The sequence below is a fragment of the Gossypium hirsutum genome, chromosome A07, assembly GCF_007990345.1.
Source record: "Gossypium hirsutum isolate 1008001.06 chromosome A07, Gossypium_hirsutum_v2.1, whole genome shotgun sequence".
Taxonomy (NCBI): Eukaryota; Viridiplantae; Streptophyta; class Magnoliopsida; order Malvales; family Malvaceae; genus Gossypium; species Gossypium hirsutum.
This window is the reverse complement of record NC_053430.1, coordinates 14859846-14874400: the sequence shown is the minus strand read 5'-3', so window position 1 is coordinate 14874400 and position 14555 is coordinate 14859846. Positions and strand designations below refer to the sequence as shown.

The 14555-nt window shown below is 31.5% G+C and overlaps 1 protein-coding gene across 1 annotated transcript; it reads right to left on the bottom strand.

Moving 5' to 3' along the window:
* Positions 1 to 719: 719 nt before the first annotated feature.
* Positions 720 to 3210, bottom strand: LOC107934006 (heterogeneous nuclear ribonucleoprotein A3 homolog 1). The gene is made up of 6 exons (XM_016866335.2): positions 3013 to 3210; positions 2887 to 2927; positions 2621 to 2784; positions 2138 to 2237; positions 1853 to 2022; positions 720 to 1571 (listed from the first exon to the last, which is right to left on the bottom strand). Exons 1-6 carry the CDS (start codon positions 3054 to 3056, stop codon positions 1074 to 1076), a joined length of 1017 nt encoding a protein of 338 aa, XP_016721824.1. The 5' UTR covers positions 3057 to 3210; the 3' UTR covers positions 720 to 1073.
* Between the last annotated feature and the right edge of the window lie 11345 nt (positions 3211 to 14555).

Below are 14555 nucleotides of genomic sequence, written 5' to 3'. Positions count from 1 at the left end.
AGCTTTGCTCACGGGCAGACCATGACACATGCACGGCCATGTATTCGCACAAGAAAAACTTGGTATATAGTTGAAAAACTCATTTCAACTAAGCCCCTGCTTTACGATTCTCTAGCCAGCCCGGCATACATTCCCAAAAGCAAAGATGCGGTCACCATGTAAGTTGTAAATAAATTTGATGCACTTAGTTATTCTATGTGCCGCCATTAACATACAAAGGCCCACACTAAGAAAGCCATCTCACTAGTTAACCAACATATATCTACAAGCATGACTAGCTATCTAAGATGAACCACTACTCTTAGTCCAACATAAACTAAAAGGTTAATATAATTTTTGGATCCTTTGATGACATGGCACAATCTCAAAGTACAATGTCATCAAACTTCTATATTTTCCAAGTTCAAGACCAAAATAGATCTAATTACCGAGTTTTTAAGTACCAAAGTGAACCTAGTTACCAACTTCAAGAACCAAAAATTACATTAACCCTAAACTAAAAACTGAATATTCGATAGTTCTCTTACTAGTGTAGCTATAGAAGCAACAGATAAACTTTTAAAAGATTGAAAACATGGCAATAAAGGACATGTTCTTGTATCTAACATGATTGAGCCCAAGTAACGTAACATGGATGCCTTTGCTACTTGTGAAAGTTACCTAGGCCTTGAGGTTTGCACACGAGGAAGAACTAGAAACTTTTAAAATGGAAAGCTCTATACGTCAAACAGCAATCTTAGTGTGTAATTCACTAAATGTTACATTCACACCTCAATAGTCATTCTAACCAAAGCTTAAAACAAGTCTTCACAAACTACAATAAAACCGACAATAAATAAACTTAAAGTGAAAGATAGAAGCTCTACTAATATTATCGAGTTTGTTTGCTCTACCATGAGTAGCTGCAGTTCTAGTTTGATGCTTGATCTAACTTGGGTTTTCACTAAGCATGCAAATCTAAATAGATTTGATCTTCTAGATAGTGACAACTTGCAAAAGTGCACAGTGCCTATCGAACCATGTGATGAGATTGAAAACCTGGGGCAACTTTTATGGGAGATCTTAAACACGTTCTATCTTGCATAAGGATGATAGCGACTACTGCCTCCGTATCCTGATCTACTACCATATAATCCACCCGGTCCACCAAAACCAGCACCCGGGCCTGAATCATAATTACCACTAGGGCCTGAACCACTGTAACTTCCATAGCCTCCACCTCCACGTCCATATGGACCTATACCAGTCCCACTAAGCCCACCAGCATAGGAACCATATCGGCTAGCATAACCAAATGATGGATCTCCGCGGTAACCAGAGAAACCACCACCACCACCACCAAACCCCCCATAACTACCACCAAAATCGGCAGCACCACCACCGTAACCACCATAATCTCCATATCTACTGCCAAAACCTCCAAAAGACCTATAAGGACCAGGGCCAAAACCACCATAATCACCAAATCCACCATAACCATCATTGTATGAGCGTCCCCTAGATTCACTACCATATGCAGGGCCAGGTGCTGGGTTTGAGGATTTCTTTGGTTCAGCCTTCTTGATTTCAACCTACAACAAAGAAGTAAGTTAACCTAGGTTCCCTGCACCAATACACTATATTGACAGCCTGCCTTGACAAGAAAAGAGTCATGTAATAACAACAATAAACCTGCGATGAACTTAGCAAATTTGAAATTTGAAAAACTAAATAAAACCCAAAAAACAATGAGAACGGTTATTTCCATCAACAGAAGAGTTTGATATGCCACTCCACATTGCTTCTGTGCAAAATGATATACACATTTGATTACATTAGATTGCATAGGGAGCCATTGAACAGAAGTACTCACCCGAGTACCCTCCATATCTATCATGTTTCCATTGGCCAGCATATTGTCAACAACTTTTTCATTGTCAAACACGATAAACCCGAAACCCCTAGAACGCTTGGTTGCATGGTCACATATTATCTCATGTTCCACCACCTTTCCATACTTCAAGAAGAAATTCTTGAACTCGTCTAAAGATTCGAAGATCAAAAAGGAAAATCAATAAGTAAACAATATTTGCCAGTTAAAAGCATCAACACTCAATGTCACGGAAGAATGCCTACGTATATATAACAAATATCAGACCTTCAGTAACTGATGTTGGAATCCCACCAACAAATATTTTCTTTGTCTTGAAATCATTCGACTGTGAAGAACCTTTCGGAACAGTTCTTTTAATCTCAACCTGTGCCAATAATCAATCCATCAAGCAAGATTTTAAACACTTGATAAAGCTCACAAAACAATATCAATACAACTTCTCCATGAATCACAAAACCTATATTACAACTAAATCTACCCCCAAAAAACAACCTTTAGCTATCACTTCCCAAGCATCAAATTGCAAAGAACAGTTTTATTTTGGCTCCTTCAATTCAATTAGTAGAATATTAACAGTAAGAAGCTTAGCTCTGCTACACAACTTAAATGCAAACGAAGTGACAGCCACCAAGAAAATCCGAAACCAAAAATCAAAATCCAAGTTGTAAAATTCATCAGACCCCAATACAGTTAAAAGGGTTTTCCTTATCTCTCTTCAAATACATGGAAAGTGAAACTTTTGCTTACTTGTTTGCCATTAATAACATGATCCTCTTGCATAACAGTGTCAACAACAGAAGGATCCGCAAAGGTAATGAACCCAAAACCACGGGGCCGACCCGTATGTCGATCTTTCATTATAACGTAATCTGTTATTTCCCCATACTTTTCAAAATACTTAGTAAACGTCTCTGAAAAATAAATCCCCACCAACAAGAACCCAGAAAAAAAAGTCAGTAATTTGAGGAACATTCATCAACAAAAAAAACACGTAAAAAAAAAGCTCAGCTAACCCAGAGTTGTGTCTTTAGCTAAGCCTCCAATAAATATTTTCCTGCACAAAAAAAAAGAGATTCAATAAAAACCATTAAATATTGAGAAATAGAAAGAAAGGGGGGAAAGGGTATAATTTGATGTACCCAGGGCTAGCACCATCGTTGTCGTTGCCCTTCCTGGAACCCATGAAAGGTTGTTTTTTGTTTTTCTTTTTTTGAGATCTGAGGCGGTAAAAGAGAGAATTAGGGAAGCGATGCTGGTGCTTTTAAGATAAACTCTATTGTAGATTTTTAGGGTTAGAAATAGATGGTTGAAGAAGACATGTAAAAATCATTAAAAAATAAAAACCTGTGACTCCTATTTCCTTTTAATAAAGGATAACTAAAGGGTAAATTTCAGCCAAAATTATTAAATTATTAATAAATTTATGTTTTAATTATTTAATTTTAAAATATTACAAAATATCAATAAAAATATTTAAAAGTTTGCATTTAGTCACTAAAATATTTATTTTCTTTCTTTTTTCTTATCACTTTAATCAAAGAAAAGCCTTGAGCATTTATTATTTTTCCAGCTTATTTATTTGGAAAACAATATATGAATTAATTTATCAGGAGAATACATTAAATTGTTAGTAAAACAAAACACAAGAAGCTTGTTATGTAATAAAAATATATGTGATTTTATTTGAGAAATTATGGAGAATTAATCAAATTAGTTCCTCTACAAATAAATGACTTAATTAGTCTATATGCCATTAAAATAAATCAAATAAAGTGAAATTGGAATAAAATTAATATTTATTGTTTATAAAATATCATATACTAGTTAACAGAGTAAATATTTTTTAAAATTTTTTATAGTTTTGTAAATAAAATTATTTGTTTAGAATTGAATTACATTTGAAAAAATTTCAAGATATTTTTTATATGTTAAATGTTAAATTTGTTACAATTTAAACTTGTTTCATTCTTTTTAATAGTATAATAACTAAAATTATTCATTTAATAATAGAATGACTAATTTGATCTAAACCCTATAACATAAGGACTTTCTAAGTACTTTAACCTAGATATATATGCGCAAATTTCACGAGAGAAATTAGTAGAATGTGTTTGTGGCTAATTTTACATTCTGTTAATCAAACAACGAAATTTTACATTTCAATCAAGTGAATCAAATGAGGTAATAATGTAACATGCCTGATAATTTGTTGAGTAATCTTACATTTCGATAATTTTATTAATAGAGGTAGTCTTAAAATCTACGATCAATTTGTTGGAAAAATGAGTTTGAAAAATGCAGTAAAAAATATGTTTGGAAAAAATTAAAGCTTGAATTTTTTTTTCCAAATCTATAACTTGGTTGTGATATCTAAAGTAATAAACACTTAATCAGAATTGTACTTTTTCGATTTCGACCGAATAGTCTAGGATTAACGCTTCGACCGAGTAGTCTTATTCGCTATCATCAATCTAATGTCTGTCGAGTGTGGACTAACTTCAAATCAGAAAATTCACAATTTTTTCTAAACTTAGAGTTTAAAGAGTTTAATTATGGTTAAACTTAATCACTTTAATATTAAATTAATAAAATACTATCAAAACCATTATTAAATTAATTTTAATATTAAATCTATTAAAATAATATTATTTTTTGAATAGTTAATTTGAAATTAAATTATCCGGTAAAGGCACAGTAGGAGTGCGATTCATCCACTGCTCAACTGCGGAAAAACAACCGCCGTCAACTATCCGCCAGCCACCGAAATGCTGCCATCACAATTGTCGGCACCGCCATCCCTATTGGTGCCATCGTAGGTGTGACACCCTTACGATACCCCGAGTTGGTTCGATCCAGCCACCAATTGGATCGTCGGCTTAGTTTCACATATCAGGTCTAATTCGACCAATTTTTAGGTTTCGATCTTGGTTTTGGGTTATTTGTCTCAAATTTCAATCTCAGGTCCAATTTTCAAGTTCAATTACCTATTAGACCAATTGTTTGTCTTGAAATTAATTTTCAAAAATATCATATTTATTTTAATTAAATTGAATAATTTAATTTTATTTGATCTAAATTAATTTTCTCAAAAATCACTGAGATTTTCCTAAATTAAATTTTCAAGAAAATTTTTTAATCAAATTCTTCAGTTTAATAATTCACACGACCACCTAGTTTAATTTCACATTGATTTATCAAATAAATCGACTCAATTAAATTATTTTCAAAGTTGTAGAATTTTTTTCTAATTCAAATGCAGTTAGATTGAGCTTTTGTTGAGCTAGCAGATGAACCAATTGAACATATACAATTAGACTATAGTAATTGCAATTATGTCCAAAAGTATCGTTCCAATTAGACTGTAGTAATTGCAATTATGTCCAAAAGTATCGTTCCGATAATTCGCAATTTACTTAATCATGGAGTTAGTCCATAAGAAGTACCATGATTGAAAATTCGTTATTGTATATTATTTACAAAAGCAATTCATCCAACTGTTTTGTCTAATGACGTTGTTATATGTGTGTTACCATCATATTATATCATTGATTTCTTTGAGTTAAATACGTTCACTCAATACAATCATATTTTATTTCATTGTCACCATTGTGTCTTCTTCATGATTAATATGATCACTGTCAATAGATGATTATGATAAAATGTTTGTTCGAGAACAAACAACTCGTGATCATGTTCCATATTTATCAATTCACACAATGTTAATAAGAGGATATTGTTAACTCTTTAATCGAGTTATGAATTCTATTGTCGTTAGTAAAGGCATGCCATATATAAGTCATATACTCAACATATCGGTTATGCGCTTGATCATCTTTAGCGCATAAGCCTCCACATATATCAAAACACATGAGTTACATACGCATGATCAGTTACTAACTTAGAATTTATGTAAATCATACCAGAAATGTCACAAGTAAATTAATTCATAAACGTATTCAAAATTAATTCATATTGAGTCCAGTCCAATGTATCATTCTTCCAATGAATATATCTATGTCTCTACCCATGGGGTTAATTGTTCTGATAGCCAAGACTAGCTATCTCCATATTTGGAATTGTAAACAACATAATAATCCTTTTGAGTATTTTAATCAAATGCTCACTTTGATTATTTTACGAGATTACGGACTCGTTTAAATTATCTACTAAAATAAGTTGTCTTTCTCGCAATGTAAACGTTCTTAGAGTGCCACTTATTATCAATTTGAACTTTGATAATCAATGAGTTAATATTTACTTATCATAATTTCGCTATACATGCAAAACATGAAAGACAGAAACGCAAAGACATAATAGTGAAATGTGAAATAAATTCCATTTATTTATCTATCGTTTAAATACATAGGAAATGATTACATGTTTATTACAATATGGACAAATTTCCCAACACAAACATCACATTGCTTTCTTTCTTTTTTCTTATTTAATAAAAAGTAAATACGTCAATTGAGTCTTAACTCGACTGGCATGAATATTGATGCCAATGCAGGAAGACGTGGGTTTGAGTACACTGAAGCACATTATCCTCCTATTTATGGGTTGGGGAGGGAATTAAGTAATTTTAGGCATTGTCACAAAAAGAACAGATATAATCTGTATAATGATATTGGTAAAAAAAAATACCAATAATATGAGTATAAAAAAGTGTTTATATTTATACACCATCAATTATAACTCTATACCTCATTAATGAAGTAAATATCAATTTTGATTTTAAATAAAATTATTTATGTGTTTTAAAAATATTTTTAACGTTTTATTTATATTAATGACATGTTTGAGATAGAAGTATCATAAAACTTCTTAAACTATATTTTGGATTGAATTTTAGCCCTTTTTAAAAAAAAGGGTAAATTAATTTTTGTATATTAGATGAGTATATTAATATTATACTTAGGCCCAACTTGACTTGACCCATGAGCACCTTTAATGTATATAGTATTTCTGATTTTTTTAAAGAAAATGTTATCATTAATAGGAACCAATAAAAATACAAATACATGACACATAGCATAGACGATATGTAACACCCCTAACCCTTATCCGTCACCAGAACAGGGTTATGGAGTATTACTAAGACTTACAGATTAAATACAGACAATTTCATATCATTACACATTCACATCATAAACCAATAATTATAATTCATATTGTCCCTATTAAGAGCCTTCGATGCCCAAAATACGCATTAGAATCTGGTTGAGACTAAACTGGATACTCAGAGAATTTTTCGCAGAACTTTAAAATTTTTTCAAGGTGCAAGGGACACAAGCTCGTGTGGCCAGGCCGTGTGGGCTTTCGAAATAGGGCTTACGGCCGTGTCCAAGCTCATGTCCATACCTGTGTAACTCTCTCACTTGGGTCATACGGCCAAGTCACACACCCGTGTGCTAAGCCTTGTGAACATAATGACTTGCATTAAATAGGTGCAGGGGTCACACGACCAAGCCACATGCCTGTATGCCAGACCATGTGAAAAATTCCGAGCATTCTGTTTTGAAATTTTAAAGATGCAGGGGACACACGGCCAAAACATACGCTCATGTGCTAGGCCATGTGTCACACATAGCTGAGACACACGCCCGTGTGGACGAAATAGGTCATTTCCAAGCCATATTTCTCACCCAAATTTGCCTTCCACCTACATAAACACTTAAATATATTCTCAAGCCATTATAAGACATTCAAATCCAACCAAAATCATCTGATATACATGATATAATACCTCATATAACCAAGTATATAAACTTATCTAACTTATCAAATTTCACATATATGCATATTTTATAAAATATGCTAACTTAATTTAATCATCATTATACCAATATGATTCTAACAATCAACCATTTCAAACACATGCATCAAATATATTATAACCTCTTATATACACATCAAAACATGTCCATCACAAGCCATTCCAAAGGCTAGTATAACCAAAGCATTTATTTGCCAACATTGGCTAATTAACCTATACATGCCATTTTATCCATAATTGATTCACTATATATATACCGAATTGGGCCGATGAATAGTGTGACTATATCTCCGCCAAGCTTCCAACCCAACGAGCCTCCGAATTACTAAAGAACAGAAGAAAGTAAAACAGAGTAAGCATTTTATGCTTAGTAAGTTCGTATAACGGGTAATTAACTTACCATTAATTTACATTTAAGGTAAGCACACAGAATTCATCCAAAGAAATTTGGCAATTTGCCTATAACATGTACATTTCCATAATAATTCATCTCAAGTTCAGATTATCCCATGTCAGAACTTTGCTCATTGAATTTATTTGAAATATCGATGGATACACAAGTAGTACACTCGAAGTGTACAAAATTGTAATCCGTCAATTCATATTCGGGAATGCTCATACGAGCACATAAACAGGAAGTCCTCTCTCGAGCCATATAATAGGAAGCTCATGTGAGCCATGTAATGGGAAGCTTATTCGGGTTGTATAACGGGAAGCTCATAAGGGCCATATTCAGGAAGCTCATGCGAGCCAATAACGAGTAGCTTTGAAGAGCCATTAATCAGAAAGCTTTGGATAGCCATATATCGAGAAGTTCAAGCGAGCCATATCAGGAAGCTCCGGAGAGCCATTAATTAGGAAGCTCACAATGAGTCTTTAATCGGGAAGCTCACGAAGAATCATATAACGAGGCACTCATAAGAGCTGTGATATGTCTACAAAACATGCAGGATCACAACCAAATTGGGATGCTTTGAAGAGCTCTTAACAGGAAGCTCATAAGAACCATATAATGGGAAACTCACAAGAACCATATAACGGAAAGCTCGAAAGGGCTAGTAACGGAACACTCTTTCGAGCTGTGGTGTGTCCGCAACATATGCAGGACCACAACTAATAGGGAACCCTATATCCATCGAATTTTATTTATTCAATCGGGATTTTTTGTTTTTCGGGTATTATCGGATATGCTATTAATTTCATATACATAACAATAAATAAACCTGATCATGAGTCGGGCCACCAGGTTTGGCCCAAATGCCCGCCCGAAATGTGGGAGGGTTTGGGTAAAAATATAGGCCTGAAAAATGGGTTTAGACAAAAAAATAAGGCCCGTTTTAAAAATGAACTGGGCCTCGGATAATGCATTTTTGGCCCGGGCCCAGCTCCGAGCCGAATTCACTAAAAGACAAGAAAGATATGCTCTTTTTTGTTTTTAAATGTTATTTTCTTGTTGTTTTCTCCCTATTTTGCTACCATTTTACTATTTTGTTACTACTATTTTGTTGTTATTGTTTGGATATTGTATAAAACTTATTTTATTGTTAATTTTGTTTTTATTTTAAAGGCATTTGTTAATTTTTATTATTATTTTAAAGGTTTTTACATGTTAAATTGCGTTTATCTTAATGTTATTTAAGTCTACATATTTTTTAAAATTTATTTTTAATTTGTTGAGAAATATTTATTTTGATGTTTTTAGTATTTTTAATGTATTATATATATTTAAAAATTACATAAAAATAATATAAAAAGTTAATACGAGCGGGCCGGGTCGGGCATGGGCCTAGTAAATGGGCCTAAATTTATAGTTGATCCGGGCCCGACCCATGAGCACCATACAATTCAATTAGCACATATGAATTCTCAATTTAGTTACACGAACTTACCTTAACAAGTGTTCGTGAATTGTAATCTACTAATTCAATACTTTATCTTTTCCTCGATCCAATTTCATATTTGGTCTATCTGGATCTATACGAGTAAATTTAGCTCAATTTAATAGAATTCATATTCAATTCAATTCAATTCACATCATTTTGCCCCTATACTTTTATTTAATTATGATTTCGTCCCTAGGCTCGGAAAATAAAATTCATGCAATTTAATCATTATTCCAAGCCTAGCTGATTTTTACATATAACATTAGCAGCCCAAGTATTTCATAAAATTTAGAATTTTTCCATGAATTTTACATCTTTTCAATTTAGTCCCTAAATCATAATTTCATCAAAATTCTCTTTACAAAAGTTGTTTATCTATTAACAACCTTTCATTTTCTGTCATAAAACTTCATAATTCATGCATACTCATCCATGGAAAAACCCTAGTACTTTGATAACTTTACAAATTAATCCCCGAGATAACTAAATTAAGCTATTACCATCTCGGAAACATAAAAATCATTAAAAATAGGACTTGAATATTCACCTAATTGAGCAATATAAGCTTGCTACCTTCAAGCTCTTCTAACTAAGGTTTCTGTGTAAAATAATTTGGGAAAGATGATAATATGATGATATTTTCATTATTTAATTACTTATCATCTTCTTCTTTTTTTACTTTCCAATTTAGTCCTTTTTTTTAATCAATTTTCCATGGATGAATCATCATATTTATCTACTAACTCCTCTTAATGGTCTATTTGCCATATAAGGACCTCCAATTTTGAATTCCATAGCTATTTGATACCTATAGCTACTAGAACTCAACTTTTGCATTTTATGCAATTTGGTCAATTTCATCTAATTAGACATGTAACCGATAAAATTTCTTTGCGAAATTTTCATACGATATTTCAATCATAATGTAGGCCATGAAATAATTTTAAAATACTCTCGAATTTGTGGTCTCGAAACCACAGTTCCGATTTCACTGAAAACGGACTGTTACACAATAAATAAAACACTACAAACTAATGGACAAACCATAGATGCATCGCATTGATTAAACTACTAAAAAATGAATCCTATCCCCCCTATTATCAAACTAACTTAACAATGAATTCCAACCAACCAAAAAATCACAACCAATAGCCCCAATAGACTCGGCACATTAGTACAATCGACCAAGTCTCAGATGGTCTGTCCTCTTCTTTGTTATTTCAAATTCCAACTTTAAAACAGATCATTATGCTCTTTCATGACAAGGCCCTCCGATAACAGTTTCTAATAGATATAGCCACACATTTACATTGGCAAATCTCATATATATATATACATAAAAACATGACTAGATATTATAATTTTTTTGTTGTTAGGATGTTTTTTTGTTGTTAATTTTTTTAGTAACCATATTTTCAAATACTTTCTTGGACTAACTTATATACGATGATTTGATTCTAGGTATTGTTAAATGTCTAGAGAATTATTATTGATAATTTTTACAATAGTTAGTCTTTTTAGATTTTAAAATTATACAGTCGTGTAATTACAATTTATACTACTAAATATGACTTAGGGAATTATGTTGTAAGTACACTTTATCTGTCAAATGTGTATAGTGAACTAGAATTCCTTGTAATTATAAAATGGTGTAATTACTATCCTAATAACTACACTATCATCCAATTATTCTCTAGAACCTAAACACACCCTAAGGTAAATTATTCTCCACGAATATGCTTTTTGGAGTTCGAATTTAAAAGAAAAGTTTAGGCATTATCAAAATGAATAATTTAATAAAGTTTAATATCTTATATGTTTTGATTTAGTGGCGGAGCTATAATTGTTTTAGGGGTCGAAATTGAACTATAAATTATTTTATGAGGTCAAAATATAATTTTATATTTTATTAACTTATAGTTTCATCTATTTGAATAGAATATTTTCTTTTTTTTTTTGCTAAAGTGATTTTATCATTCTAACTTCTAATTTTATCATTTATAAAAAGATTAAAAAATATTTTTTTTCCATTACAGATTATTTTGATGAAAAGTATGAGAAAATATTGTTTTGGTTTGAACTTAAAACCTAATGAATGCAAGTTATTTACTATTATAGCATATCTAGTCCACAATACGTTAGTATCTTTTTAGTTTTAAATCAAGCTATAACAAAACAACATATTATTGATTTTTTATCCAATTTTTCATATATCAACTTTATATTTTATAAAATAATATATCACAAATTCTAAAAATGGTTAAATATAAAATTAGTACCTAAATTTATCCACTTCTTCTAAATGGGTACCTATAGTTTTTTTTTTTGTCTTAGATTGATACCCAAACTTTTTTTCTGTCCATTACTTTGGTACCTAAGCCTAACGACGTTAATATTTTGCTGACGTGGCAGCATTGGCCACTCACGTGGTGCCACATGGATTGCTTTTGTAGATCATTTTCTTTTTATTTTATTTTTCATTTTCCTTCTTTTTCTTTTTCATATCCTAGCCGTCCTGCATCTACTCCATTGCTAGGTCACCATTTGACATTCTCTGGTGAGCTCTCTGACCAATGACAACACTATCATTTTTTGCCTCCGTTGAAAATCCATCACCAGCTATTTTCTGTGTTCATTTTTTAGCCTGTTTCTTCAATTTGTTTAATCTTCACGTGAGAAAGTGAAAGAAAATAAAGATACAACAGAGAGAAAATGTGAGAAAATTTTAATGAACTGATTTCATTTTTTTTTCAAGCTTAAATTCATAGCTAATTTTTAGGTTTTCTTTTTTCAAGCTTAAATTCGTAGCTAATTTTTGAGTTTTCCTTTTTCTTATTTGTATTCAAAGGCTGAATCAAAAAATCGATGAAAGAATTAGAGAAGAGTTTAAATCCATAGTTATGGCATGCATGTGCTGGACCCATCTCTCATTTCATACTCTCTTTACGCTTACCACCGCCGCCACTACCGTTGCCGCCACCCCTTTTTCTTTTCTTCTCACAAATCAAATACCCAAACCCCAAATTTCTTCATTTCGCACTCTATTCAAATTCATCATTTTCTGGGAAAATTATAATTGAATTTTCTTCCCCTCATTCCTTAAAAGAAATAAAGAAGAAATTTTAGTACGAAAGCAAATATAAAGATATGGCTTCAATCCCAACTTCTTTGCTTGATAATCTCACATTCTGAGCCATCAATTTTCGTTTTTTAAAAGATCGTTTTATTACCCGCCGGCGAGATTCCCCGATTCGTTTTATTACCCGCCGGCGAGATTCCCCGATTCCACTCTATGTCGTTGCTCCGATAACTCTTCTAACAATAATTCCGTTAGCTAGAGGTGGGACTCCGCCATTGTAGACATTATCAAGAGTGCCGTCAAACGATTCAATTCATACTTGAACCCTTTCCATAGACACCCTGCGAAAAAACACAAAATTTATGAGAATCGATGGCGGCAACGAGACGAAGAGGGAGATTGGAATTGGAATTGATGGAAAAAAGCACTTTGAACAATTCAATGAACAAGAACGACTCATCTCTTTTTTGAAGGTCTTATGAATATATGCTTTTTCATTGCTTTTTTTTTTGAAAAAAAATATGCTTGAAAGAAAAATGGAGATGAAGAAGTTAGTAAAAAGTTGAATAAGACATGAAATGGGAGATGGAGAGGCATGCCTAGAAAAAATAAAAAGAAAAATAAGGAAAGAAAAGAAAAAAACGGAAAATATGAGGGAAAATGAAAAAAAAAGGCCAAATAGGATGTCACGTGACGGCGTGCGATTGGTCAACGCTGCCACGCCAGTAAAAAGTTAACGCCGTTAGTTTCAGGTGCCAAACTAGTAGACGGAAAAAAAATTTGAAATAAAAAAATTCATAAGTACCAATATGGAAAAAGTGAACAAATTCAAATATCAATTTTATATTTAACTATTTTGAAAATAATAATATTTAAAAAGGTAATGGCTAGCATTTTTTGAGTAATGGAAAGTAGACGAATAATAATGAAATAGTTTTTTTTCCCTGATTAATGACAACTTAAATACATAATTCTCCCTTAAATTTGATATATTCTTTCCATTTGATACCCTTTTTTCAACAATTTCTTTAGTAGATATTTTTTAATTTCGTGTAATACGAAACTCTTGAGAGGTAAAAAAACTATCATGTAATAACTTAAAATTAATCGTAATTACAATAACTACAATTACAACAAAAATTAAACATTACAGTGCACCATTAAACTAACAATTAAAATATAAAACGACATATGATAGGTTGAGCCCAAAATATAAAATTTCAACCTTCTCATTCCCATTTAACTAAAACTTCATAAATTAGAAAGTTTATATATACCAAATTGTGATATTTATATAAAAATTAAAATAAAATTTTAATTGAAGCAATAAACTTGAGTTTTTATAAATATTAATGTTATAAATTTAAATCTAAATTTTTTATTGATTTTATTAAAAATATAAAAAGATAAAAGTACTCTTATAATATTCTAACTTATTTTGTATATAAAAGTGTACTTAAGTTATTGCCTTAATCGAGTTTATATCCTGTTAACTTGTTATACTAATTCAGGGTTTGAAGTTAGCAGTGATATGTATAAATATAGGGAGGGTAAACTATACTAGTTCACGATTTGGTCATTTAATTTCAAAAAGTTATTAAATGATCATTAAACTATTCAAGACTTTTCATTTAAGTCACTGAACTATTTGAAACTTTTTATTTAAGTCATTAGGCTTTTAAGTTTTTTTTTTATAGAAAAAGTCTAATTAGAGAGCTCCAAGCAACAATCGACGATTGATACAGTGGATTAGTAACCATCTACAAGTAGAAGAACATATTTTAAATCTAAGTCGATCTGACGATTAGTGTTGGAGGAGAAAATTGTTTGGATTTTAGTTTGCATATTCGTGAAGTTAAAAACTATTTGATAAAAAAAATTGAATTGTATAAGAGAAATGGAAGGAGAACATTCGATTAGTGCAAACGATGCAAATAAAGAAAA